This window comes from Acanthochromis polyacanthus, chromosome 7, assembly GCF_021347895.1.
Source record: "Acanthochromis polyacanthus isolate Apoly-LR-REF ecotype Palm Island chromosome 7, KAUST_Apoly_ChrSc, whole genome shotgun sequence".
Classification (NCBI taxonomy): Eukaryota; Metazoa; Chordata; class Actinopteri; family Pomacentridae; genus Acanthochromis; species Acanthochromis polyacanthus.
This window is the reverse complement of record NC_067119.1, coordinates 31,367,289-31,394,246: the sequence shown is the minus strand read 5'-3', so window position 1 is coordinate 31,394,246 and position 26,958 is coordinate 31,367,289. Positions and strand designations below refer to the sequence as shown.

General features: G+C 41.2%; 1 protein-coding gene across 1 annotated transcript in view; it reads right to left on the bottom strand.

The window, feature by feature from the left end:
- arvcfb (ARVCF delta catenin family member b) overlaps positions 1-26,958 on the bottom strand; it is a 158,593-nt gene that overhangs the window by 77,141 nt on the left and 54,494 nt on the right. The window contains 2 exon segments of the mRNA XM_051951034.1: positions 13,756-14,261; positions 21,247-21,887. Of these exon segments, the coding sequence (XP_051806994.1) occupies positions 13,756-14,261; positions 21,247-21,887 (1,147 nt within the window).

Here is a 26,958-nt window from a genome sequence, read left to right as displayed (position 1 = left end):
ACTTTATTTGACAGATAAGTGTAGTAAGGCAGACAGGAAAGTAGGGAGAAGCTGGAATCAAACTCAGGCTGCTGTGTTGGGAACTACAGCCCTGTTTAAGGGTCACTCACTCAAACAGTTGAGCTACCTGGGCAATCAGTGTGTTTTTTTAGAACTTTAATTCAGGCTGGCAAATGTTTTTCTTCAGTATCACTGTGTAATTGTTGCCTTAAAGCTGCAGTTGTTTTTGGCTCCAGTCACTGGTCAGCTCCAGTCAATGCTACAGTCTAGACAATGGCAGCGGCAGCAGCAAAGCTAAATGTTAAAATTTAAAGCTTAGAAAATACAGGAGTAACTTTTAATTATCACAGAACAAAAGGTGCTCTGTAAACTGCTGAGTTTCAACAGCATACCGCAGCAGCACAGCACCAAGCATGAGCACCTGAAAAGAAAATACACAGTATTTGGCACGGATGCTTTTTACATCTGTTTGCCTTTTTTGTGCTCACATATACTGCATTTTAATCCAGCCAAATTCACAATAAAGCTGCTCTCATTTACATATTTTCCTGTTTTTGTTGTCAGACAAAATTAGTTCGAAACAATAACGAAGTGACTGAAATGCAGCTCATTACGACCACATGTTCACCAAGCTGCTGCTTTCTGCCACTGCAATCTTGATATTATAACTGTGACGTCGACAGACTCTCCAAAAGTGAGTTAAAAACAACAGCTGAATTCTATATTTTTCATAAACTTCAAAGCTACTACCAAAGACAGATGATCCATCCAGACAATAAGCAGAAAATGAGTTCCTGCAGTTTTCCATTTTTTCTTTAGTACTGTGCTGCATTATACATTTACGTGCACTTTGTCAGAAAAATGCATTTAATAGAACGGTCATTTTGCTTTTTTGGAGGAAAGTCAGTCATTTATATTAATTAAGCATTCTGAAGTCAGTCAGTGGGATAGAAAATAGTCGTTAATGGCAGCCCTGAAATCAGGCCCATCCAATTGGCATGCTTGTTGCCATTTAGGGTCAACAATTGGTCCTTGCATCGGTCCCATCAGGGCCTTGGGTCGGGGTCAACTGTAACCTTTGACCTCCCCCGATGGCCTGCTACAGACCCACATCTTCTATGATGATCAGTAACATCACACTCTATCACCCTATTTGAAACTATCTCCTTGATCCTCAAAGCTTGTTGGGAACAGAACATGTCCTGAAAGTAAACACTGCCTGACAAGTCAAATTTCAGGGAGAAATATCCCCAAAGCCCTAAACAACCAAAGCTCTGATAATTGCATTGTTGAGTGATGGCTGGTTTAATTTTGTGCTTCATGTGTTTACAGTAAATTTCATACCTCTACAAATTCAATATTGATTTTTTACAGGCACTTTCATGGTGCGTTAAACTTGGACCAAAATGAGCTGAGATGTTATTTAAACATGCGGATGTTCTTCCATCAGCGTAATGGAAGCTCAGATTGGAGAAATTACACCAGCATTATTTACATTTTTGTTTTTGCCTTTATTAAATGCTGCTATCATCCAGATCTAGCCACTGTTCAGCCCAGGTGTGTGTGTTTCTGAGTGCGTCGTGTTAAGTCAGTGCTTGGTCAGCGTTGTTTGCATTTTATTGCACTTCAAGAGTCCCGTATGACTTGCTGTCTTTACCTTTTGCACATTTAAGAGCTTTTGTTTGGAAATAATAAAGAAGACAGTCACATCTCTCCCCACTACATCCAAGTTTGTACATGCAAACACACACAAACTTGCACACAACCCTTTGGCACAAATTAAAAGTGAAAATGAGATGTTAGATAAGTGCTACTGGCAAGACAGGCATACCACAGAATTTCACATTCTATGATGAACCTCTGCTCAGCTCATTAATATTTATGTTAGCAATGTAGGATGTCATTAAATTGATGGGGTGTCAATGATTGATAGACTTAGCATTTAACGAGACGGAAAACTGCAGTTTGTACTCTTGAAATGCTGTAGAGACTGAAGGAGGTGGTCGCTCTGACTACAGGCAGACTGTACAGACATGCATAAAACATTGTTTGTGTGACCAAGAGCATTGTGGGTGTTTAGCCAGCACTGGGTCACCATGACAGAGACTTCTGTAATGATTAATTGCCTCAGGCCAGCGTCAGCGCTGATGTTTACAGAGTTTGCTCCATTTAACATGAACAGCATTCCTATAGCCATATGGTGCATTGGGTGCAGAAACACTTGTGAAAGTGAGATATTCTTCTCAGGATTTAATTTTACAAATCATTAAATAGCTTTCCAGGATACATACAGTAACTACTAACTACTGAATGATATGTAGTTCAAAATACCTGGTGCTAACTTTACCTGTTCCTAAAACTGCTACTGTTACACTTTGTGTCTGTGTTTGAGATCATCTACATCAAATGCAAAACTTTACTGTATTTCATTAATTTTATAATTACGTGATTATTGGCTTTTAATGTAGCCAGCTATCAGATCAAAGAAAGTGCATAAAATTTGCCTTCCTAATTTGAACCATTGAATGTATGTAAAGATGGACGATCCCTCTGTGGCATCACCCATAAGTTTCTCCAAAGATCACATTTCAAGCTCAGTGTGGAGGCTCTGGCCATTGTCATTTTGGCGCTGCCTGAATCCTCTTAACTCCTGGCTTTTCAAAAAATAAGTAAATAGGAAGAGCATGACTGGAGCTGAGGTGTGCTCTGAAAACGCCTGTAGGCCATGAATTGTTGAGTGATTGTCACTCAAAGTGCCCTTAATCGGGCATAAACTAAGCCATAGCCCTATAAGGTACAGTCAATTCCAGCCATTTTCAGTACAAAAAAATCGCTAATATTTTATTTGTAAATAAAATATGACGAGAAATACAGGGAATATTGGACGCGCATCGCGAGGTGCATTTCCTCAAAAACGACCTATTCGTGGATTATATACCGACTTCAAGACATGTTTTGGACAAAATAGTTTACTGGCTTGTATCGTCTGGATGTCCAAGGTTGGATTATGGCCGTTTTTTGTGGAATATTTTCATCTGTGTGTAATAATGAACCCGCAAATGTGAGTCGCGCTGTGTACGTTGAAGCCATGTACAGAGAACGGATGGATGGATATTCGTTGTTTGTCAGACAAATGTGTTTATATTACCCGCTGTGGTAATCACATCTGAAAGTGGTTTATACCGGCGGATTCATGAGAATCTAAGCTTTCCATCAGTGCATAATGTTTCTATCATCGAGTTTGCAGTGTCGGTCAATTAAGCGAAATACTTTAGCGCATCTCAAAGTGGCCCATATTCGGGCCGCTGAACCTTAATGGGTGTTTGTACAATCGAGTTTATATAATATTTTACCACTGTATGGTTGTCATGAACAGAAAAATTTGCTATAGAAACCAAAACTGTTTTTTTACCAGCCTTTAAACATGTTTACTTCTGCTGTAAGTTGGACATTTTAACATGGGGGTCTACGAAGATTAACTCCTTTTTAACCTGCCTAAAGTGGCCATTTAAAGAACTGCAGTTCCTTGGCATGTTCTGAGAATTATGACTTGAACGACTCAAAAGAGTGAAACCCAAAGAGGAAAAGTTAAACAAGACGCGCTAAGAATAAAACTAATGCCAAAAAACCACCACATTGTCTTGCTTTACTCTCTCATCTATAAAACTGTGCACTGGTGTAGGTTGGTCAAACTCTTTTGCAGAATTTTAACTTTCATAAAGTTTGTGTGCTCTCCCCCTAGTGCGTATTTCCTCCACTCTTTACACAGAGTTATTTTCCTCACTTATTCCAAACAAAAGCATGAAAGCATATGAAAGGAGGTCTCAGCACCCAGGCATGAATCCAGTTAAAAGCAAATGTGCACTCGTGGTGTGTGCACCTGATCTGACAGCTAGCTAACATTAATGTCTGCCCACCAGGCTGACAGCTTGATTACCTCCACTGTTGTGTCATTAGTATCAGCTTTACTTGTGACAGGCAACATTTAGTGTGCAGTCAGTGAGCATTGTGAGCTTAAGAACGACAAAAAACCCTTCTATTATTGCATCTTCATCATGACTGTATGGGAAATATTTTGTACTTATAAAGGAATTTATGAGCTCTGCAATGTGCCACATATTTCTGCACAACAAATCTCTCATTCATTTCTATGATAATATGTTTAATATTCAAATCTTCTGCGTACACCTTACTATGAAATTAATAAAGCGTGATGTCTCTGATTTATGCAATGCATGTTGAGTGTTATTATTTCTACATTAATGTAAAATAGGTTCAACAGGTCATATCCCATTTGGTTAGAAATGCTTCCCAGCATCCATCTTTGACTTAACTCGGTTTGGAGAAAAAAAAAAATGTAGAGAAACAAACAGTGGCTGGGTCAATATATAACTGTGGGACTTTTGTAACATAATTAACAGGTATCATAGTTGACATTTTTGCTGTTTTAAGACCTAAAATCAGCACGGCGGATATAACCAAACACCACCTGGCATTTTTAGAGAAAGATTCTTCTAAGTATTATATACAGAATTGAGTAAAATTGAAATTATTTTAGAAAATATTGTAGTAAACCTGTTGACATGCAATAAATCCACACTTGACCCACACACTACTTTATATGAAATAACTCAGAAGCCTTGGATCTTTCAAGTGTTTTCTTCAGAAGGAAATGACATCATGTGGAGCAGGTCATGTGATCTGGAATTAATACACTTCCTTGAGAGGCGTTTTTGTAATGGATAAGTTAGCTGAAAATGATTTCTCGGACACAGAAACAATTTGTTATTTTTCAAATAAATTTGATATATTGCTAAAAAAGAAATGTCTGTCATGATTATCTCAACTTATAAAGACACAAACAGTTTTTGAATAAACTCATTTATTATTGTTTAGAAGGTTGTTGTTACTGAATTCAGACGGTTATTTAGTTGACATTTAGTGACATCCAGTGATTTTTTTTAAAAAGTGACTGTTTCATAATAAATGATCTTGGAGATTTGTAAGACATGATCATAATGAACAAAAAATAACACTAGGTTTGGTTTTACTTTTAATAAAAATGTATGCAAAATATATCCCATTGTCTTCAAAAGTCCCTCAATTACCGGTATATATTGACCCAGCTCATGCAACATTAGTCTTGATGCCCGAGCCTTGTCCACACATGATGCATTAAGCAACATCCAGTCATGCAAACTTTCTCCTCCTCATGTTCTTCACTGTCACTTCAGTGTTTTGGCTGAACACTGCTCAGACTGGTGAAATCAGTCAGCTCCCCACGATCAACATATGCCAGAGGGGAGGAAAGGCATGTCTTTGCTGTGGCTGTGATCCATCAAGTACGACAGGCATGCAGCCCACTGACAGAATATTATTTAGGATGACAGACTGCTGTGGAAGTGACGATCTCCATCCCCGTCCTGCCACTGTTTCAGGCCAGTGACTCTGCATCAGGTTTAGTCCATTTGGTGTCCTCTGTCAGCTTGTCAAAGGTGGGCGTGTTGGGGATGTCCTGCTGTCCACTGCCCTGAGGCAGATAGTATGCAATTGTGATGTCAAACTCTTGCTTTCTATATAATGTGAACAATGATCTGGGTGCTGGGTGTCATTGGATTCATTTACACCCGATATTCAGCATCAAGAATACATACACTGTAGCCAGACATATCTTTGCATCACAGGGAGAACTACTGCAGTCAGCCTGGTTGGAATATGAGCTGTCAAACTTTAAACTTGTGAGCAAACTGCTTCAGCTAATATTGGCATATGAGACGAGTCACTGTGGGTCTGAGAAGCAGACAGTTTGCATCTATTTCAGCAACATTGTGCAGGTGATATAAAATCTGCTGGTTAAAAATTGCAGAGTTTGAGATTTTTTGGCAAAATTCTTCCTGAAGCTTCTGTTACATTCAGTTTATGCTGAGACTCCTCTGTCTAGGAATATAAAACTAATGTCTATGAGACTATGCAACATATTATTGGAAACAATCCTAGTATAGCCATGATGCAGGTTCTGCTCCATCAATGACAGCTAAACTTACTAGTTTATGTACATTCACTAATTTAGGTAAATACTGCTAATTATCTACTGCAACTAGATTTTGTTGACATGCAAGGACTATATTTTGAGTAGATGAAAGCATAACTTCATTAAACGTCATCGTGTCCTATAGTAGACCTGTCACATGTTCTGAAAATCATTTCTGGTTTTCTTAAAGTCCAGAAATTCAGGTTGGTGTTAAAGCAAGAGAATCACCCACCTCTGGCAGTTACCATTTTACAGTTTTACAACAGGAACACAGGGGGTTCCTCAGATAATCTGCTGTTGCTGGTGACAGAGCCTTCATCCTCCCTGTACGCCATATTTCAGATCATATATCAGCAGTAATGATACAAATAAAGTTAAACTGTCTTGCTAAAGATTAACCTGTGCTTTCTACAGTTTTTTTTTTTTAATCAGTTTTAGACAGTGGCTATATTTACAGCTCAAGGTTTGCTTTCATGATCAGATCTTAATGCAATCTTCATCCAGGGAAAGAAGCAACAGGTTCAAGTACTGAATTATGACCTTAGCCAGATAAATCACATTTCTCCCAAGTTTGCTATCTAATCAAGTCTGGATTTGCAGCAGGGCCATAATGTAAACTCAACACTTAACCGTGACCTTTCATAACAAAGTCAAACTTCTTTTAAGATCTAAAATGTTATTCCTTTCTGGTTTATTAATGTTGTTTATCTCTTGAGAAAAATTCTGAAGGGGTAAACAGTCTGGCTGGCTTGGCAGTGAAAATAATCTTCTAAAAAGCTGCATATAATGAAATGAAAGGCCAAAAGAGTTTTAAATATATCGTAATATAAGCCCTGTAAACAGACTCATCTGCTAAAATAAAGACCTGCCTCAGCAGCAATGCTTCAGTTTCCATCAACCATTGTTATCCTGATATGTGTGCAACAACAATCTCTCACTTTGTTTGTCTTACCCATAACCTGTGCTTTGTTTTCTTTATTTAAATGCATCCAGCCCAGGCAAGTAACAACATATCACCTGCTGCTTCCATCACTTACTGACACTTCTGAGTTGTCAGATTTTTGTCAGAGTCTCATGTAAGCCAACAACGCTTAGATCAAAACAGTGTGGGCATATTTGCAAAGTAAATGACAAAATGCCAAAGTAGACATGTTGTGAGGTAGCTATTAAACCGAATGTTGCCGCCTGTTTCTCTATTTACCTCTTTTTCTTTTATGACTAATCCCGTGTATTTCCTCTGTGATACCTGGAGGGAGGGCCGGAGCGACTGGGAGCAGGACTGGGAATGGGACTGGAGCTGTGGCGAGGCTAATTGAATTTTCCAGGCCACCACTGGCAGGCATGTTTGCTCTTCAAGCAGGGCCATTAACTTAGTCTGCCCATTACCGTTTCCTTCCTCACCCTAATGTCATCCTCATGTACTCAGTGGTAAGGAGGGAGGTACAGTTTAGAAAAAAAGGGGAAGGGCATGCAAGAGGCATGAGAAGAGGAGGAAGAAATAAGAAGATTTACTCTATAGAACATGTCCACAAAGTAAGGAGAAACTAAAGACTCCTATATAAATAGGTGTGTATGTGGATGTGTGAGGGTGAGATCTCAGTGGAGAATGAACATGAGGCACGAAAGCAGTTAATGAAATCAGGTAGGAAGTGTTGGCAAATACACATACAGACACACATATATGAGCTCAGCAGGGAGTCTCAGAGATCATGTTGGGGGACCTCATGTGTGTTTCCCTTCTCATAAACGACTTACCCCGATGAGTCATACCATATGTGTAAGTATGTGTGGCTTATATATATATGCACCAAAAAACATGTTTTCTACATTGAAACTTTGCTGAGAACCAGCATCCTAAACCAAAGTGTCTCTTAAAAATAATATAAGGTCTAGTTAGCCCAAGAGATGAAGTATTCATAATTCATAGTTAATTGACTAATTCCATTATTCATTTTAAATGATCAAAAATATATTAACCAGTAAGGCAGAATACAAGGTACATGTATGTCAGAGAACAGTATACATTTGCTCTTGTACCTGGTTGCTGCTTAAAGAGATGGAGCTACAGGTGTGTTTCCTGACAGCCATACGGGCGCCTAAAACGAGCGCACCTCTAACTGCTTCTGGTAGCTGTCCACAGTTTAGCTAGTTACCCGAGACTCATGCAGATGCAAGAATAAGATTTTCAAATGCTAACCACGACCACTTAAGAGTGTAAGCAGGTGTTGCTCCATCACATAGACCAGCTGTAAGGATTATTTTGACCTCAAGCCATTGTAAAGAGATAAAATAACGATACAGGTAAGTTACTGTGAGAGACTACAGCTTGTTTATAGTGTAAAATTCTTTGGATTTTGTTGGAGCAATTGTTAAAAGCAGTTTTTAATGAAGGTAATACATTCTGCCATTCATTGTACAATTCAGTACCCTATAGTTTACTTTGAGTCAATTTTGTAGCAAACATCACATGTTGGCAGCTGAATGCTTTGTTTTTTCACTACATGGAAAAATGTCCACTGTATTTCATAATTAGAAACAATCCATTATGATTGTAAAAAGGCGACTGTTGGTTGAAAAAAAATGTTTACAATTTGCAAACCGTATTCAGTAACATGAGCACGATGGACACTGTGCAGTTTGAGCACTTATTTAGTGAAACTCACTGGTCAGTGCTGTACAGTTCACTATGTTGAACAGCAATATGTGCATATATTAGATGAAAGGACAGGAGTGAAATACCATAGAAGTGGAAATCTTATTTTCAATTTGATGTGGTATTCTTCAGATTCCACAATTGTCCAAGCGAGGTTCTCATCATTAGAGTTAAAGACAGCATTGTCCTTCAGTGTCCTCATAGTTCAGCTGAGAGGGATATACAAGCTAATGCTGATGATGCTGATTTGTCAGTAGTTCTGAGTAAAATGAAATATCTCACAACTGTGTTTCTTTTATTTGTTTCTGCCTGGTTTATTTACAATGTTTAAATGTGATTTCACTTCTGCCTTGAGACTTGCTGATGGACTTTAAAGTACCCACGGACCCTTTTCACAACACATCTTCTGATCCATCATTGTAAGGAGCCACAGGTGTAATTAATAACACCAACAAAGTCCCTCTGAGTGGATTGGTAAGCCACTCAAGCAACACATGCATTGCAGCCACTCTGGAAACAATTCATTATGAGAAACTACCGGAACTTCATTACTAAAGATCATCAATGCAAAAAAAAAAAAAAAAAAAGAGTTAAACAGAACTGCTGTACTACAATACCACAATATCAAGTTGTGTCAGCATCGCTGTAGAAGGCATCCAGCCCACAGAGCGGACTCACACAAGGTATCGTTAACAATGTGATTGCTAGTTGAGAGAAGGCGAGTAAAGGCAGAGTCAAGTACAGAAGCCTTCAGATTCCTTTTTTGAAATCCTGCCAGATTCTGACGGATGTCCTCAAAGTAACTGTGGAGAATATCTGGCAGCCCTGTTATTCTGCTGTCAGAATATGCTTCTTTATCTCTCTAAACTTTTCCCAGAGTTGATATTATATCTAAACTCTGCATCGGACTCATTTTAGGTACAGGGGTGTGCAATTAAGAAATGGGAATTGGTAATTTTCTAAAAGGAAACCACTCATTTGTTCACTGTAAAATATCTTCTTACTTGTTCTTTTTTAAAATGTACTATTGCTTCCTAATAAATCAAAGTATTTCTTATGTGATTACGTGATTGATTTATAGAGTACCGAACTATGAAAATAATCAAATGGCTGCAGCCCTAGACTCCTCCATTACAAAAACATGTCATTTAATACAATCACAGTTCTCCTGCCTCTTTACACGGCTGCTCTGAAAAACATTTTGCTGTCTGATACGGCAGAGGTGACAAGGACAGTTTGACAAAGGAGCTTTCTGCACTACAGGAGCAATGAAGTAAAAGATTTTAAAAATCAAAGTGCAGTATTTTTTTCTATTACAACGAAGGAGTAAATTTTCGACAAAGATGTTTAAGTGGATATAATATTAAACATTGTCCAGTTTTAACACAACTCTAATAGAAGTTGGAACTACAGCATAGAGTTACTCTATGCTATAGTCCATTTTAATCTAGCAATAGATGAACTGACTCAGAGCATCTAGTAGTGACTAATGCACAGAGAAGTATCACCTGACTGTGCAGTGTGGGTGAATATTACTTTTCTGCTCCTCAGGTTGACAAATAATAGACTTCCAAATGAATGCTAATGTTGTGTTGTGTCTTTAAAAGCAGATGTAAGATTTTAATGAAAATGATTGAATTAGTTGCTGGTTCATTAACCTAAACACGACTGTGTTAACCTTTAATAAACTCACAGTTGATCATAAATGCTGTGTTTAGTTGTAATTTATTCCTCCAATTTTAAAACTGCATACAGTGTTAAAAATGTTGTTCTACTTTAAACTAAAGCATGTGTGAGACAACACTGTTTATATTATGCACAAAAGCTTGGCAGAGGGCATTCATGTGCGTCTAGACATTATCTCTTTTCTAGCCTAAATCCCAGCAAACATGTGCATTTTTCATCCAAACGACAAAGGCTTGTAGCAGGCACCTGCCTGACTGTCAGTCCAGAAAAACCCAGACATCTCCTGCAGGAAAAACAGGAGACAAATCCGCTTAATAATCTACATTTCCAGAGTGGGAATTGCTGGAGGGCACAAACAGCCCAGAGCCTACCGGGAGGGAAAATAGAATTACTCTGAACGCTACGAAGCTCTAAAAATATGAACGACTGGTCTGTCTGTCTGTCTTGTGTGTTGGAAAATAAACCCGCTTCCACGTCACCCGTTTCCCCCTGTAGAAAACAGAGCTCTCTGTGGTTTTACAGGGACAGCACAAACTCCAAGAGCAAACTCTTAAACACATGGGCTAAGAAAAGGGGCCTATATTTAAAACCCCACAATTATATTTAATTGTAGAAAAACACGGCCAATTCCAGCCACACGGGCTGAGGCTGTAAGCTGATCTTGCATTGTGACTGGCCTGTTTCACTGAGGCCGGAACACTGGCAATGGAAACCTAAAGCTGGAGAGAGGGATAGAGAGAAAATCAGTGAGAGAGAAAGAGAGAGAGAGAGAGAGAGAGAGAGAGAGAGAGAGAGAATCAGCCAGAGTGTAGATAATGAATGAAGGAGTGAAAAATTAGACTGAGCAAGGGAGGGTTGGATAATGAGTGAGAGAGGGGCAAAAAGCCTCCCTCCATTCTGTCCTCCTTGTCTTGTGGTGCAGGGTTATTTTTAGCAACGATACTGAGCACCATAGTGCTGTAAAGGCAATCATTTCTGCTGCGGCACAGTCATCGCTCACCGCAACATCTTTGTCACAGCAAAGGAGACACACACTCTGCATGCACACAACAGTTCAACAAACATGGGGTATTTCAGGACTGATATCACTGTCAATACATCTGGATTGAAGCTGTCAATAGCCAGGACAGTATGTGTTACTGATATTCACCTCCAGCCTCACAGATATTCACAAAATGACACCCAGCTAGAAACCACTGATGGCTTCCAAAAAATCCAGACTAATCACAATTTGTCTGCTCAAAATTGTAAAACTACCTAAAAAGTAACCCCTTCCATGTGTTTGGGTGGTGAGCACACAATATTTTCCACTTGGCAGCAACTCTACAAAGGTCAAGTATCTCACTTTAGAGTGGTTCTCATTTTTCACACGTGTACACTGAAAACAAAAGCCTCTTCTCACATGGCAGTGCATACCATCCAAAGAGTGTCAGGTCAAACCAATCGTGTAGAGGATTATCTGAGCTAACACACACACAACTGTACTCCCCAGCTGACATTTACCAGGTCAAGGAGAAGAAACCCTGTTACAGCATCTGAATCAATAGCTCCTCTTAAAGGAATTAAAACATATTTCATTACAGAATGCAGCTAATAGCTTTTTCCACTAGGATCAATATTTAAATGCTTTCGGCTTTTCTATAGAATATCCTTACACTTTCTATCTGTCTCTTCCTGCTTACAGTGCTATGTAAAGGTTAGTCATCAAATATTACAATGTTTGTTCTATATTATGACTCAGTGATCTTTATGATCCTTTCTTGAAAGAAAATGCGTCTAAGACTCACTAATTTGCTTATTAACTTATGTTAAGCTCAACAAGTGCTAAGAAGAGCCTTCTGCAAGGCCATTTACTGAAAATGTATCTTCTCTAAAATTAAAAGAATGACTAATTACAGCTTTGAATGCACTGCTATCTCTCCTTACTACCATATAGGGATTATGCACTTCAGTGCTAATTAAGTAAGTATGCCTGGGACACAAAGTTATCACACAATGTAAGGGGTCTATGATGATGATACATGACTCACAGGCCTGCATTACTATGCTGAGCATAAGATTATGGCAGCCAACCGGACAGAATATACAAGTGAAGGGAAGTATGTAGCCAGTGATTGGAAAGGACTGGCATACTAAGGTACTATCATATCGGCTTAAAGGCTTCAAAGCAGCACTTCAGTATGTGAAAGAGAGTTGAAACTAATTAGGCCGACAGAAAGAGGAATCCCACAGTCAGTGGAGAGGACAGCCGACAGGCTTGACTGCTGTGCAGGTGGTTTTTGTAAAGAATCCTTTACTCACAGTGGGGAGATCATAAATGATGTCTTACAAGAAGGAATGCTATCAGACCTATCTGCTGCACTGACTTAAGGAAAAAAAATCGGCGACATGACACATCCTTTTAAAGTAGCTTGAAGAAAACATGAACATAAAAATTCATAAAATGCTCTGATTGAGAGCTTGTAGTGGAGCTGGATGATATGGTGGCGACAAATTGAGTTAAACATATTCTGACAATGACATGTTGTGATGTGAAAACTGGAAGAAAAACTGCATACATAAAAGTGAAGCTGACAAAACACCAAACTGCAAATTTTGTGTCAAACAAGAAAATTATATGATCGTATCCTCACATCATAACTTGAAGACATCTACCCATCATACAGATTCAATTTCTGCTCACTTTAGAAATAGCATTTATGTAAGAATATGGTTCTTAAGTAGTTTAACAAGAATACTAATGCTGCTTGGATTATTTTGAAGTTTTTAATTATAATAATGTTATTGTTTTAATGTCATTTTGTCATTCTGCTGTTCACTGGAAGGAAGGAGTTCAACATTTGAGTAAATACACTTAATCAACCTCTTTAAAACCTGCCAGCTTGTTTAAAAGGTATGTTATATCTTATAAATTGTTAAAATTGTACTATTTATCAGAGCCAAAAACTGTGAAAACATAAAAAGTCTTCACATTTCAGTGACGTGCTGTTTGGTCAGATAGCTCAACCAAATCTAAGCCTAAAATCGAGATATTCAAACTCACTTTCTTCTACATGTCTTACTTAAAAACTTGCCAAAATTAAAATGTGTGATCTTACTGCTTGAGGTTCAGAGTTTTAACTTCTTCCTTTTACATATTTCTTTTTGCTTGTGAGCAACAGGATGTTAATTACTGAGCTTCATGCTGCTAGGCAGATTTTCTACATTTGGACGGAGCCAGACCAACCATTTCACCCCTGCTTCCAGTCTTTATGCTAAGCTAACTACTTGCTGACTGTATTATCATATTTAGTGTGTCGTATCAATCTTTTCAAACTTCAGGCAAGACAGAGTACATTTTCCAAAATGTCAAGCTATTTATGTCATATAGGAATGTTTATCTTACCGGTGATGAGTTCTCGAACCTCCATGTCATTGGTCTTCCTCAGCAGGCGGACGAGGGCTGGGATGCCATCACAATTCTTGATGGCCACCTTGTTGTCATTGTCCTTGCCATAGGAGATGTTGCGCAGGGCACCACAAGCCTTGCGGTGGACTTCGGATTTGGGGTGATCCAGAAGCCCCACCAGAACAGGAATCCCCTTCAGCTGCCGCACGTCCTTCTTAATCTTGTCATTTTCGTAGCACAGGTGCTGCAGGTAGGCAGCAGCGTTGGACTTGACTGGATCGATGGGGTGGCCTAGCATAGCGATGACCTCGGGAAGATCTGGGTCACGCCAACGTGGATCTTTGCGAATGCTGTCAATGGAGGGCGAACGCCGGCCACCCATGCGGTCCAGACTGGCCATGCTGCCTCTCTCTGGCTGAGCCAGTGGTGCTGAATACATGCCGTGGATGTAAGGATGGCGCTCATCGATCAGCTCTGCCTCAATGGGGTCATCTGGATACCCTCTGGGAGACGAGAGAGGACAGGACGGTTAGGACGAGTGAGATGGACGAGGTAAATGGAGGGTGACTCAGACAGATTTGTCTGAGAGAAGAATTAAGCAGCCAGGGGAAAGACATTGAGAGAAGCCAGCTGAGGTGAGAGCCACTGACTAATGAGGGGGAAAAGGGAAAGTAGAGGAAGGGGTGAGTAAGAGATGAAAATAAGTGAGCGATGGAAGGGACAGCCTGCAAGACAAAGAGTGAGGGGAACACCTGGTGAACTGTGGTCTGTTATTAACAGGTCCGTCAGAAGGGCTGTAGTGGCAATTCTTTGCAATATGAGCGATAAGGTAGGCAACAATCTCCTTATTATTCTTCCTGTCAGGTGGCGGCAACAAACATGTCAGACTTCAACAAACATAAAGTCTTAGAGAGGGTGACTGAGAGACAGGGGAAGATTGAACAAAGAAAAAACGGGCAGTTCACAAAGAAGAAGAGACAAGTCAACACCAAAGAAAAGGCTTTGAAGGAAAGTCTTGTGAAGTTTTTTTTTTTTTTAGGAAGCCACCATATACCACAGAGAAAGGGTTTGATTTCCCCTAGGGAACAGAGAAAAAGAGAAAAGAGTTATGCTGTCCCCCGGGGGAGGACTATGAGCCCTGGTGATGCCTCAAGGGATCCCTTTGCTCTCAGCACCGAACACTGGCATGCAGTTGCTAAAATGTTAATGGCCATCACTCTGGGACTTCTCTACTAGCATTAGTCTCATTAGCATTACTACTGTTCGGGCCGCGGACTTTAACAGCATCGAGCTCTACTCATTTTCGGAGACAAAATTAAATGGCAAAAGATGAGGGGAGTCCGGAGGGTCCGCAAGGGGGTTTTCTTCAATGATTCACTATTTCCCAAGGCTCATGGAGTCTGTTCTGTATGGTTCTTTACTCCAAAGACAGCCTCATCAATTCTCTATTGGAACATGGGTAAAAATATGGGCACTTAAATTCAGTGACACATCATTTGTTGCTGGAGTGCGTGCTACTTATTTTACCTTAGGCTCTTTAATCATAGGAAAGACTTTTCACTTGTAAGGCCCACTGTGAGGAGTCAGGGGAGTCACATTTACCACTGGTTGACAAGAATATTTGTAAAAAAAAAAACAACAACTAGGTTTTGAACATGTACCACTGAGTTGTGTAAAAGGATGAGAGAATTTTGGAAGAGAAAGTTATGACATAGGGAGAGGAATTTAATTAGGGTTGTGTACTTATGCACAGCTATTATCATCCCCTCACCCACTCCACAGCTTGAGACTTGTTTACTCTCATTACATAATCCAGCTGGTCTCCTCTCACCATCTTTGATGTATGGTGGTTGGTGGTGCAACAAAATGATGGCCAACGTCGGTGGTTGGCAGGGAATTCCAAACCGAGCTTTAATTTTAATGAGTTTTATGTTAATTACGTGTTTTTACAGTTCTTCCCAGGCATACTGTTAAGAGGGAGGGGGTGTTTCTGCATGCCATATCAGCTCTGGCGTACTCCTCCGTTGAGTTTTCCTTTACACAAGCCTCACAGTAACATACTGGTTTTAACAGCACGACTTTGTGCATTTTACTGCCAAGGAAATCGATATGAGATGCAGTGAGAGGAAAACTCCCGTCCGAACATTGTTAGAAGATACTAAATCCCCTATTCAGATGGATGGAAAGAGGATTAATAGAGATGGAGTGTGACACCACTGCTGTCAAGTACGACCTTGTGTCCAAATGCTGCAAGCTAAGAGAACCACAGCACATGGATGCATGTCAGGAAAAGAAAAGCATTGAAAGAAACGCAGTTAACATAAACTGAAGTTGATCTTGTGCATCATCATTGTTTATTCATATTTTTTTCAACTTCGTGGAACATGTTGGGGAGCCACAAACCTCTATAGGCAGCCAGTAACCACAGTGTGGAAGGAGGGGCCAATCAAGAGCCTGATTACAGTACATTATTTGGAGAACGACTGCTGCTTTGAGGTTTTGGCAAAAAACACTGAGCAGCATGACAGAGTACATGGAAAAACAGGGAAATTTGCTAGTATGAGTGCACGTGCTGGTGGTTACTAAATGTTTTTGAGATCTAAACACACACACGCCCACGCTCTGAAGCCATCATCCAGATCTTATGTGTCGCGGAACATTGGGCATGACAAGGCAAAGAGAGGCAGGAACAACCCACCCTAAGAAAGGGGCAGCTCACAATCTTAGCATCATCGTCATGGCACAGACCTGTACACATAACCGCCGCCTTTGTTGTCACGCACAGTATCTCTTTTTCTCAGTGGCTTTCCCTCTCATTATCCGTCACACTGTGTTTCTCATACACTCCCTCTTCAACACACAGATAAGATGTACAGTTGTGCAGATCGTGGCTCGTTTAGATTTGGCCCGATGCGGCGGGGCTTTTGGTAAAGCAGGCGTCGCAAGGCTGAGTGATGGGAATGTCAGGATTTGCATTTAAATTGGCGCCATTGTGTGTACAGGGAAGGGTGTATTCATAGGATGTGAAAGGGCTCTCTGCCGCCAGACGCGGGGCTCTGAGCGTGATTACAGCAGATCACTCTCCTCATGTTAATCGAGCTGCTAAATGTCCGGGCTATTTGTGTGTATCTGTGCGTTCATCTGCAGATGCGTGAGTTTGCTTGTTTTGTTCTATGACACAAAGAGCAGAACAAAAGACAACAGATACAGTAGATATCAGATGCATGCATGTCCGCAAACTTCAGCATTCATCTATTCATCTGGACTTTGTCACATCCTCACTATTCTTCTGTTCCTTCATCTTCTGTCAATTACTTTCATCATCCTTCAGTCGCGACTATGCATGACCCACCTCCTCTGCAGGCCCATAAAAGGACCTAAACTTAAAAGGATTAGAGACGCAGACAAAGATGTTTGCATCTCATATGTACACATATCATCTCTGCAGCATTTATGAGCTGTTCACTGACTCACTATTGAACATATTCCTCATTTTGAATTATGGGCAATATCTATTTTAATGTGCACAACAGTCTCTGGAGAGGGAAGAAAAATGAAACGATAATAAAAAAAGAAACAGAAAAGCTGGACTGTTCATATCTTGTCACTTTCTAATTTTTCAGGCTGTTAGATGGCATTTTTGACTACCACCATCACTTGCTGACACTGACACTGACATTGTTTCTTCTATAATTGAAGGGACACTTCTGAAAAACCTCAGACATGACAGATTGGAAGTACAGTATTAAACAGAGAATTTGGCTCTCTGCAAAAGCCTCTTGGCAGATTTGAGGAAGGGGGGAGGAGGGCTGAGCTGGCTAGTGTCACATCCCTTCCACAGGCCATTCCCTCCGGACTCTGCTGGATTAGATTAAGACACTCCTTCCTCCCTCAATTAAGAGATGAGTGAATGTGAGCATGTATGCACGTATTTATATATCTGCATGTGTGTGTGGTGACCTGGGGACGCAGGTGGGCAGGTGAAGCTGAGCGGATCGCTCGAGGAGAGATGAGCCATTAGAGATTAGCTTAAAGACGCCCCTGTAGTCTGGCAGAGTTCAAAAGTAGCTATTAATCACTCTGGCATGAGGACACCCACGCCCACGGACAGGAGCTCGTGGACACACAAACTGTGTCACACACACATAAAGAATGGGTTAGGATGGAGTGGGGGAAGGGGATTAAGATGCAACCACATCAAGACAGAAGAGATAGAGGAGACAGACATGTACCATATCTGCAAAGTCTGAGCAGGGATGAATGAAAATGAGATGTCCTTCCCTCCCTCAATAGCTGCATTTTCAGCTACCTTTGGGAAAACACTAAATGTAATACTAAAAACCCCTATTGATGCATCACTTTTCCACCAGAAAGCTCTAAAGTGTTTCAAAAGCAAGAAAAATCTCAACTGAATATGGACAAAATTCAGTGAAACTGAAACAGAACAATGTAAAAATTCCTCGAAATGTAGGCATAGCATTTCCACATAGCAGTTCCACTTTCAATTAGGCTGAGTCCAGAAAAAACAACAGTGATATGTACTAGTGATAGCAATAAAAACACTGTCTGATAGAATGTTTAGTAGCTTCACTTAAAATGCAACAGATGCAAACTGCCATGAAAGCACAAAAACGAAAATTCAGCTGCACCGGCTCATAACTGCCAGTCATATATCTTGATAATGGCAACCCCTCGCCCTCCTTGCTCTCTCTGTGGGTTCCATGCAGATCTCCCAAGACCGCAGCTGCCTGGCCCAATGATCACCTCCATCCGAACTAACAGACCTACTCAGATTGAGGCTGCAGTCGGTGGGACCAGTGGTCTCCCTCATGAGAATTTGGTGTCTAAAAACACTTGAGACCCTGTGTCCCACACCACCTCCACCTACATGACACACTCCCGGTGGCCCACTCCAAGGACTGATCACTGGTGAAGGGTCCCCATCTGGTGACTGCAGTCCACTGACAGTCTTAATCCTTGTGCTCCACCATGGTCACCCTCCAAGTTTTACTTTCTTTCTTTATTTAATGTGTCTCTGAGTGAGAGCTTTAGTTTATTTATTTTTATATGTAAACAAGTTATTTTTTTTATTTGCTTGTTTTTCATTGTTGTGGTATCATTAAAATTATTACTTGTGCATCTCGAGAAATTGCCTAGCAATTCAAAATAAGGTGATTAAAGTCAAATTAAAACTTTTTCTCTTGGTCTCTATTAAAATAGGTTATTAAAAATCATATAATATACTTGTCTAATACAGAGAGATGGCAGAGGGAAATCAGAGTCAGTGGGGACTGGAACATAACAAATGCAGATGCTTTCATATGGGTGTGCTGCGCTAAGGAGCTAACGTCCTTATCATGATCTTCTTCACTTTTTTGGTTCAAGAAGACCAGAAGAAAAATTCTAGATTTGAGCATAAAAACTGTTTAATTTGCTGGTGTTGCTAGACGTTAAGTGACTAAAGTGACAGTCTATATTTTTCTCAGTGCCAGACACATCAGTAAATATGTTCAGAGACATGAGAAACATATAATTTGTATCATTTTCATCGAAGCGTGCAGTGGCCCCTTGCAATCTGTGTGGAAGCCTCTGCATTTTTTATGTTTTCACTCATTTAATGATCTTTTTCTCTAATTTTGTCTTCCATCTATGCAACAGTAAACTCTAACAGTGAGGCACATTTAAGGAACTCCGATAACATTTTATGATTCAAATCCACAGGCGAACACATGCGGACACCACGGCGGTGACAAAATGAGCGCTTGGCGCCAATGCGGAAAGCAGTTTTAGTACTAAACATCTTCATTTGTGTCTATGCATAATTGAGGGCTTGAAATGCAATGATAAGCTGTAATTAAACCGCTTTAATTCCCAGATTCATTACAGCACTTTGGAGTCGCCGGTCCCTTCTTGGCAGAATACTAATCGCAGTGTGAGTTCTCAGGAGGGACTGGGCATTCCGGTGAGAGCTGACTATCGCCGTTCATGTGAGGGGAAAAAAAAGGCATACAGTCTACCGGTGTTTTGTGTTTTCATGTCAGGTGATGTGAGTGCAGGTGAAACTAAGAAAAGAAAAAAAGAAAGCAAGATTTGAAATTTGTTTCCTGCTGCAATTACCCAGATAGCAGCAAGTCAAGACTTGCTTCAAACATGTGTGTTTGTGTTTGTGTATTCACGTGAGCAGCTGTCAGTGTGTGTGTCTGAATCGGTGTGTGTGGCTGTTAGGGCTGTGTTGTGACACATGTAAGGCAGGCTACAAATTGCCTGTCACAGCAAGCGCCTCTCACTAGGCGGATGGGGGAGTGACTCATTTTCTGAAGATTGTGGAATTCTTCTGAGAGTGTGTATGTGTGAGACAGACGGATACTGTGTGTGTGTAAGTGTCACACAGAAGTCAAAGTGTGCAGAGACAGAGTCTGATTAGGCATCTGCTCTTTCGAGCCTCGTGCACATCAATGCTGCAGCCTTTAAATCCAGCTAGTTGCAAATACACAAATGTGTGTGTACATAAGCTTAATTAACAAGCTGGCAAACCTGAATTCAACGGCACCTTTGGTCATGACGAAAACAATGATTAGCACTGCTGTCTGTGTGGCTCTTTACTACCACTCGCTCTCATCCGATCTGGCTCCAGGCCCTAACATTTTTCCCTCAGATTGGTGGAAAAGTGCAAAGAACTTGAAAATATCCTTCTGTTACAGATCACTGATCGAATAGAGGGTCTTTAACACACAATTCTGACCGACTCAACTTCAAACTCTTGATTCAATTTACTCGAGGGTGGACATTTTTCCCAGACTCCCCTTTGGGTGGCACCAAAATGATTGGAAGCTATTAGGAGACAAGAGTCCATTTTAGGGTCCCATTGTTGGGGATGTTTTTTTTTCTGCTTGCTGGAGCAAGGGGTTATACTCCTCAAAAAGGGAACGGCTTTGAGAGATGACTGACAAAAGCCTGCTTTCCTCTCCTGCTCTCTCTCTATTCCTTCCCTCGCTGTCACGTCTCCAATCATTCCCACCTCTTTACCTCTGACACAAACACATGTTCACTCTTCACTTGCAGGAAAAACAGCAATCAAAACCTTGTTTTCTCCTCGGTTCCTTTCTCAAGCAACTTTCTTAAGGAGAGGAGACATCCGTTTACTGTAATATAGTCTTTTTAATGGCAAGAACGAGACAGGTATTCTTTATTCTCTCTCATCATGCCAGACCTCATCTAATGTTGTGGCAAGGCATAGACTGTGCTCATGCATATGAACAAGAACTCACTGTCCAATGGAAAAAGGAAAACATTTATACTGTATGAACTTGTACCCTTTCATAAAATTTCATTTCATTCCAGCAATTATAAACTCAACCAGTAAAAACAGTCTGTCAGGTTTTCAACACCAGATATGAATGCATAACTAACATTTCTCAGCAAATGTATCTGTACATTCACTGTTTGATGAGCAGACCATGTGTTTCCTGCATTCCTATTTATCCTCACCTGACTCGGGGCCCATCACGAAGAGGTTCCCGGTGAGTGCGCCCCCGGTTAGCCCCTGGCAAGGTACGTCGGTTGGCAGTGGAGTAGTCGGGCTCCAGCTCATATGGCTCTTCCTCTTCAGGGCCCAAGCTGCGGCGATCATCCTCCAGGCCATATGGCTCAGGCTGGAAGCGCTCTGGTTGTGAGCGGTTCAGATCCACAGTGCTGCTACCCATAGGCACCTGGGGCTGTGCCACATGGCCATAGTCATCCTTGCGAATAGGCAGCGTGTAGCTGTTCTCCGGCCGGTAGCTGTTGGGCAAGTAGGGGTATCGTGGCGGCCGGAAGTTGACGCCACGTGACAGACTGCCATAGTTATCCGTCAAATCAGCGTAGCCATCGTGCAGGCCGTAGTGGCGAACGTACTGGCTCTCAGGTGTCTCGCCATAAGAATCATTGTAGGAGTTGTTGTAGGAACGCGTCAGGGTGGAGGTTGCTTGAGGCGTGATGAAGCGGTCACTTCCATTCTTCATGTACCGCCGGTCAATGGAATCGGTGTAGCTGCCCAGTGGGGACGAGCCCTCAGGCAGGGGCAGACCATCAGGGCCGAGGGGCACTTGACGCACTGTGCGGGTGGTCACCGTCTTCACCATCTTAGTCACCTGTAGAGGAGAACCGATAGATGTGTGAGACCGTGTTGCGCAGCATTAAAGTAAAATAATGTTTCGATCCAACTGACATATGGGCTTATTATTACTATTATCCAGATTAAAAAAATTGTATTTCAATCCTGATGCAGAGGAACATTTGTCAATTTATGCTACAAATTTGGAGTTAGCTGGATTCAGTTTTTCAACCTTCTAGGATACTGTGGTGCAACACAGTGCTACAAAATTGTCATTCATGAAAATATGGATTCTTCAAGCGTTTAATCTGTGTGTGTGTGTGTGTGTGTGTGTGTGTGTGTGTGTGTGTGTGTGTGTGTGTGTGTGTGTGTGTACGTGACGCTGAACTCGATTTGGATTCATTTTCTGCTCAATCTAGAATTAAATTCTGACAAAAAGGCGTACTGGTCGTAATGCTCTTGTGATGCTAACCGACCAATTTCAACTTTAAGGAGTGTCACCGTTCTATCAATCAGTAAGGCTACTGACTGGTAATACAGTGACAGTCCTTAAAGTTAAATTTTGATATATTTTGATACTGACTGACTAAAAGGACGCAAACAATCAATCCCCCAACCTACCATAACTTAACCACCTATCACAGCATAGCCTCCCTCCAGCTGCATCCATCCTGCTAACACAATCTAACATCAGCCGTCCACTGGACTCACAAGATGACACAATTATTTTGAAAAAGTTTTGTCATCAATTTCAAGGATTCCAAACCAATGGCAAACAGTATTTAGTGCATGTAACTTCAGTTCTAAGAAACAGAACACTTCTGGGAGCAGAGATGGTTGGCATGTTGCTAATAGTTGTATTTGCTTTCTTGACAAATTTTACATTGTTGACGGTGATGTCTGAGAGGAGACAACGGCTACATGAAGAGGACATCAAGGAGGGCAGAATAAATGGTGCTTGACGTTGTTGTCTTATTTTAGTTTAACCAGTCACTCAAGCCTCATCAAGTAGTTTTTCGGGGCCACTTTGAAGTACGTACACTTAAGTAGATGATTTTTCTCCCCTCAAAACAGCTCTGAAAGAGATTCTAGAGAAAAATGGTCAATTGGTATCTTCAATAGTGAACTGGAACAAGACAGTACATATGCTAAAGTAATCTCTTCTAAGACAAACACGCCAACTGAAATTGCTGTATGTACACAGTAAGTATAGACTCAGTGGACTGAGTCTCCTGGATTGTGCTGTAAAAGAGCCATCTTGAAGTGCCACAGCTCCACTGGACCTTGAATCCTGCGGGCCCCAGGGAGGCAAGGTAGCATCACACTGTGTAGCTGGGAGACTGTAACAACCAGACCTGCATGTATCTATTTCTCATGCTCACTTCATCCTTTAGCTAAATAACTTCCTCTACTGTCTCTGAGGCTGTCTTACTAGAGAATTACAGACAGCAACCCAAGTCCCTCCCTGGGTTTTCCGCCCATACAGAAACCAATTTGCTGCCCAGTGAATTCTGCTGTGGCCGATAATTGGCTATTTTGTACACGGCTATAAATTCATCTTCAAAATTAATGAGGCTGATGAAAATTAATCATCATCTGCAGGGATGCAAGTCTGATGCAATTCATGTTGTGGCTGACAAGGTGTTGCAGAGCGGTTCATTCCTACTTGACAACAGTAGATCAACACTTGATATTTCTTGGGGAAAAAATAAGAATTACAAAAACACTTTGCTCATTACTGTTTCTGATGGTCTTAATTTTCAACACCAGCTTTCTAAATTGTAAAATGCATTCTTTACTTTCTCATCAATCCCATCATTTTGATTTTAATCAGGCGCAAGCAAAGGCATATAACAATATCAAGAAACCACAACGAAGCATTAACCCGCACTGCAGATGAGGGTGCCAAGAGCAAAAGCACAAACCTCATATTGTTGTTCAACACGGCGTCCTCATTAACTTGGTTGAAACAAATAGAAATCTTCAGTGGCCTTGTTTCTTGATTACACTCTGATTGTGAGCTACATAACAAAGCCTATTTCAGGAACATCAAGGTTCATTTCCATGCTCTGAGTAATTACTGAGCAGTTTACGTTTGTTTTTGATGCCACTCTGCCTTGCCTCTGCACAGTTAAAAATAAAGAGCTCATTTGCTTGATTCACATTAGCTAAAGGACAAGTATGACCTTGGAATAACAATCTTACTTCCATCTTCTTGATTCACAGTAGTGGGCCATAGCGTGAACTAAGCTAGGCTGATGTTCATATCATTGGTTCTAATGCTAACTGGAGCCAGGGCTGAATGTCATGCCATGCATGAGGTGGTTATGTTGGCATAATAAATTTAGTTAATTACATTTTTTACACTCTTTCCCTAAGAGATACAGCTTCCCAAGTACACGGAAGCCTTTCAGATCAACAATAAAATCTGTATTCTTTAATTCATATCTTGTCATTTCATCCCCCTTTATTAATCACATTTTTAGTCTATTCTGTTCTGGCTGTCAGAGGCTTAAAGGAGGGCACGCTGAATGCTACAGCTTCCCAGCCTTGACATGCCCAGCTGCCTTGTACTAACACAGCTTTTTAGGCGATTTGCAAGGGCTGCAAGGGGAGCCATCACACAGGTTTCAAACACTCTTTGATGTATGCTCAAGTTCACAAGGCGTTAAACCGTCACGCAAGGGGAGGCGAGGGGCCTGAGTTTCAGAGGAGCCTCTGAAATATGCTGAAGTGGGGTAAACAGAGCTAAAAGAGAATTGCTAAATTTGTGGAGAGTGTGAGTATGTGCATATGTAGCAATACTACAGATGTGTTTTTTTTAAATGCATGGAAAGTCACAGCAGCACTGAAAAATGTTTAAAACAACCACAGGCAGTTAGACACCGTCTTTAAGTGTTTACCAAACTGTTAAAATTGGAGCAAAAGGCAGCAGGCGTCAAACTGTCCACTTTACAGCACTGTAAGAGATTTCACAACCTCTGCGGCATTCACTTTATTGTGAGCTTAAATGGACATGGTGGCCGGGGGTTAGTGGGACAGGATGAGGTAGTAATTCAGGTTTTCAAGCAGCCTGTGATTGTGAGCCCCGTGATTAATTTTCAACCCAATTGCGAAGACGATGAAGGTGGAAACAGCTATTTTCGTCGCAATGTTAGGAAGTTTGAGTGGCTAGCTAAATTTTTTTAAACCCGATGTTACAGGAAAAGAGAGGCAGACAGAAGGAGGGGAGAACACAGAAAAAAATCACACAGGGTTCAGCATCCTACTGGGTCTATCTCAGATGGGGTGGGGGTGGAGATGGAGACCGGGGTGGGGGTCCGAGTGGCAGGCCTGGACTCCACTAACAAGTTGTCAGCCACCATCAGTGGGAGGTAAGTGCGGCGGGTGATGGTTTTCACCACTTTGGTAACCTCGAGTTGGAGGGATGGGTGGGAGGAGACCTCAGCAAACAGCTTTAGATTTCATTGCACAAGGGTGTAAATCCAGCCTGCTGTTTTAGCTCTATAATGCACATGGTTGGAGAGTAATGACACAGCCGTGCACACGTTGAGAGAGGAGTGTTCTTGCTGCCCTCTAGTAACTATTTTTAACATCTGCTTGTAAATAGCTTGTTAAGTCTGAAAAAAAAGCACAAAGTTATGTACTCTGAACAGAAAAGGCTTCTGTTTTCTGTTCCGTTCAACAACGACATTCCACTTTTCATAACACCTGATGAAACTACCATTTGGCATTTTGTGCAGAAGTTAATAAATACCTCCTACCTACTTAAGGTTGGCTCCCCTTTGTGTGCAGGGTAGTGGAAATGCTATTATTTTTTGTGTGGTCTTCCTCAAGTCTCATTAGCTCCTATCCAGAGGAAAGAGAAGGAATGCTGCTTTTATTAGTCCAACTGAGTTCTTCCTCTACAATGACTGGTGTTCCATTCAGAGTGTCTGCCAGCAGGAAAGGAGGGCTGGACGATGGCCAAAGGAAAGCATGGCATGCTGGGACAAGAGGACGAATGTGGATCTAATTGAGTGCGTACATGTGCTCGGACTCATACACACATTCAGGGTCCGGGCCAGTTCACACTGAGTTGAATTGATTGAAAACATAAATAGAGCCAGCAGTTAATCTGCCACTTAAAGGCCATTCATGGTTGTTTTCTAGCTTTATATGAGAAACTTCCCACATTAACTGAATTTGTCAGCTGGAACACACCCTGGTCCCTCAGCACAAACACACAATTGAATGTACAACAAGACTCCCATCTCTTCTACTGCCATATACACTGGGTCCATGCGGCTTTTCTGCTCATTTCTCACTGTTCTAACCAGCAATATTGCTGATGCTAAATCAAAAGAAACATGTTTACCACTGAAAACATTTTTTTTTGCCTGCAAATCAGGAAGATGGGAGAAGCTTCCATGTTTCATCTTCCAACAGTCAGTTGGGGGATAACCATCAAGGGGAAAGGAGTGCGTTAGCATTAGACAGTATGGCAAGACTTTGGTTCAAAAGAACAGATATACACATAAATAAAACTGAGAGATGCTGAAAAATGACAAGAGAGATGGAAAAGGAGAGAGGGTAGAAAACAACACATGAAAGTGAGTCAAAGAGAAGAGATGTGGAGAAGAAAAGAAAAGACAGGAGAAGTGAGGAAGACAAGTTTAGGAACTTTTTTTGTCTAAACTCTCAGCTGAATCTGCATCCATTTGCCACCACAGACAATCCAGTTTCCAGAAGTTCACTCTTAGCATTAATCTGCTTTTCTCCTCAAAGTGGCTTCCAGAAACCACCCAATCCCGGCTCTCAGCAGGATGGAGGGCCCCTTAAAAGCATCGTCCTTCCTCTCCCTTCCTCGGCAGCAAAGCCCTTGATTAGTGTAATGTTTACTGCACGCGTTTCCTAACAAGTTTTGTGCCCCAATGCATAAAAACATGTGAGTGTGAGCGAATGTGTGTGGCCAATCCCCTCGCAGTAAACAGGCTGGAGGGCAATGGGTCCTCCCTGATGAGGGATTAGACCAGGCTTTTTAATTACAGTTTCACAGTCCCTGGAGTAAGAGCTCCACACTAGCGCTCTACAGCAACAGCAGCTGATTGTCACTACGTTTACAACTG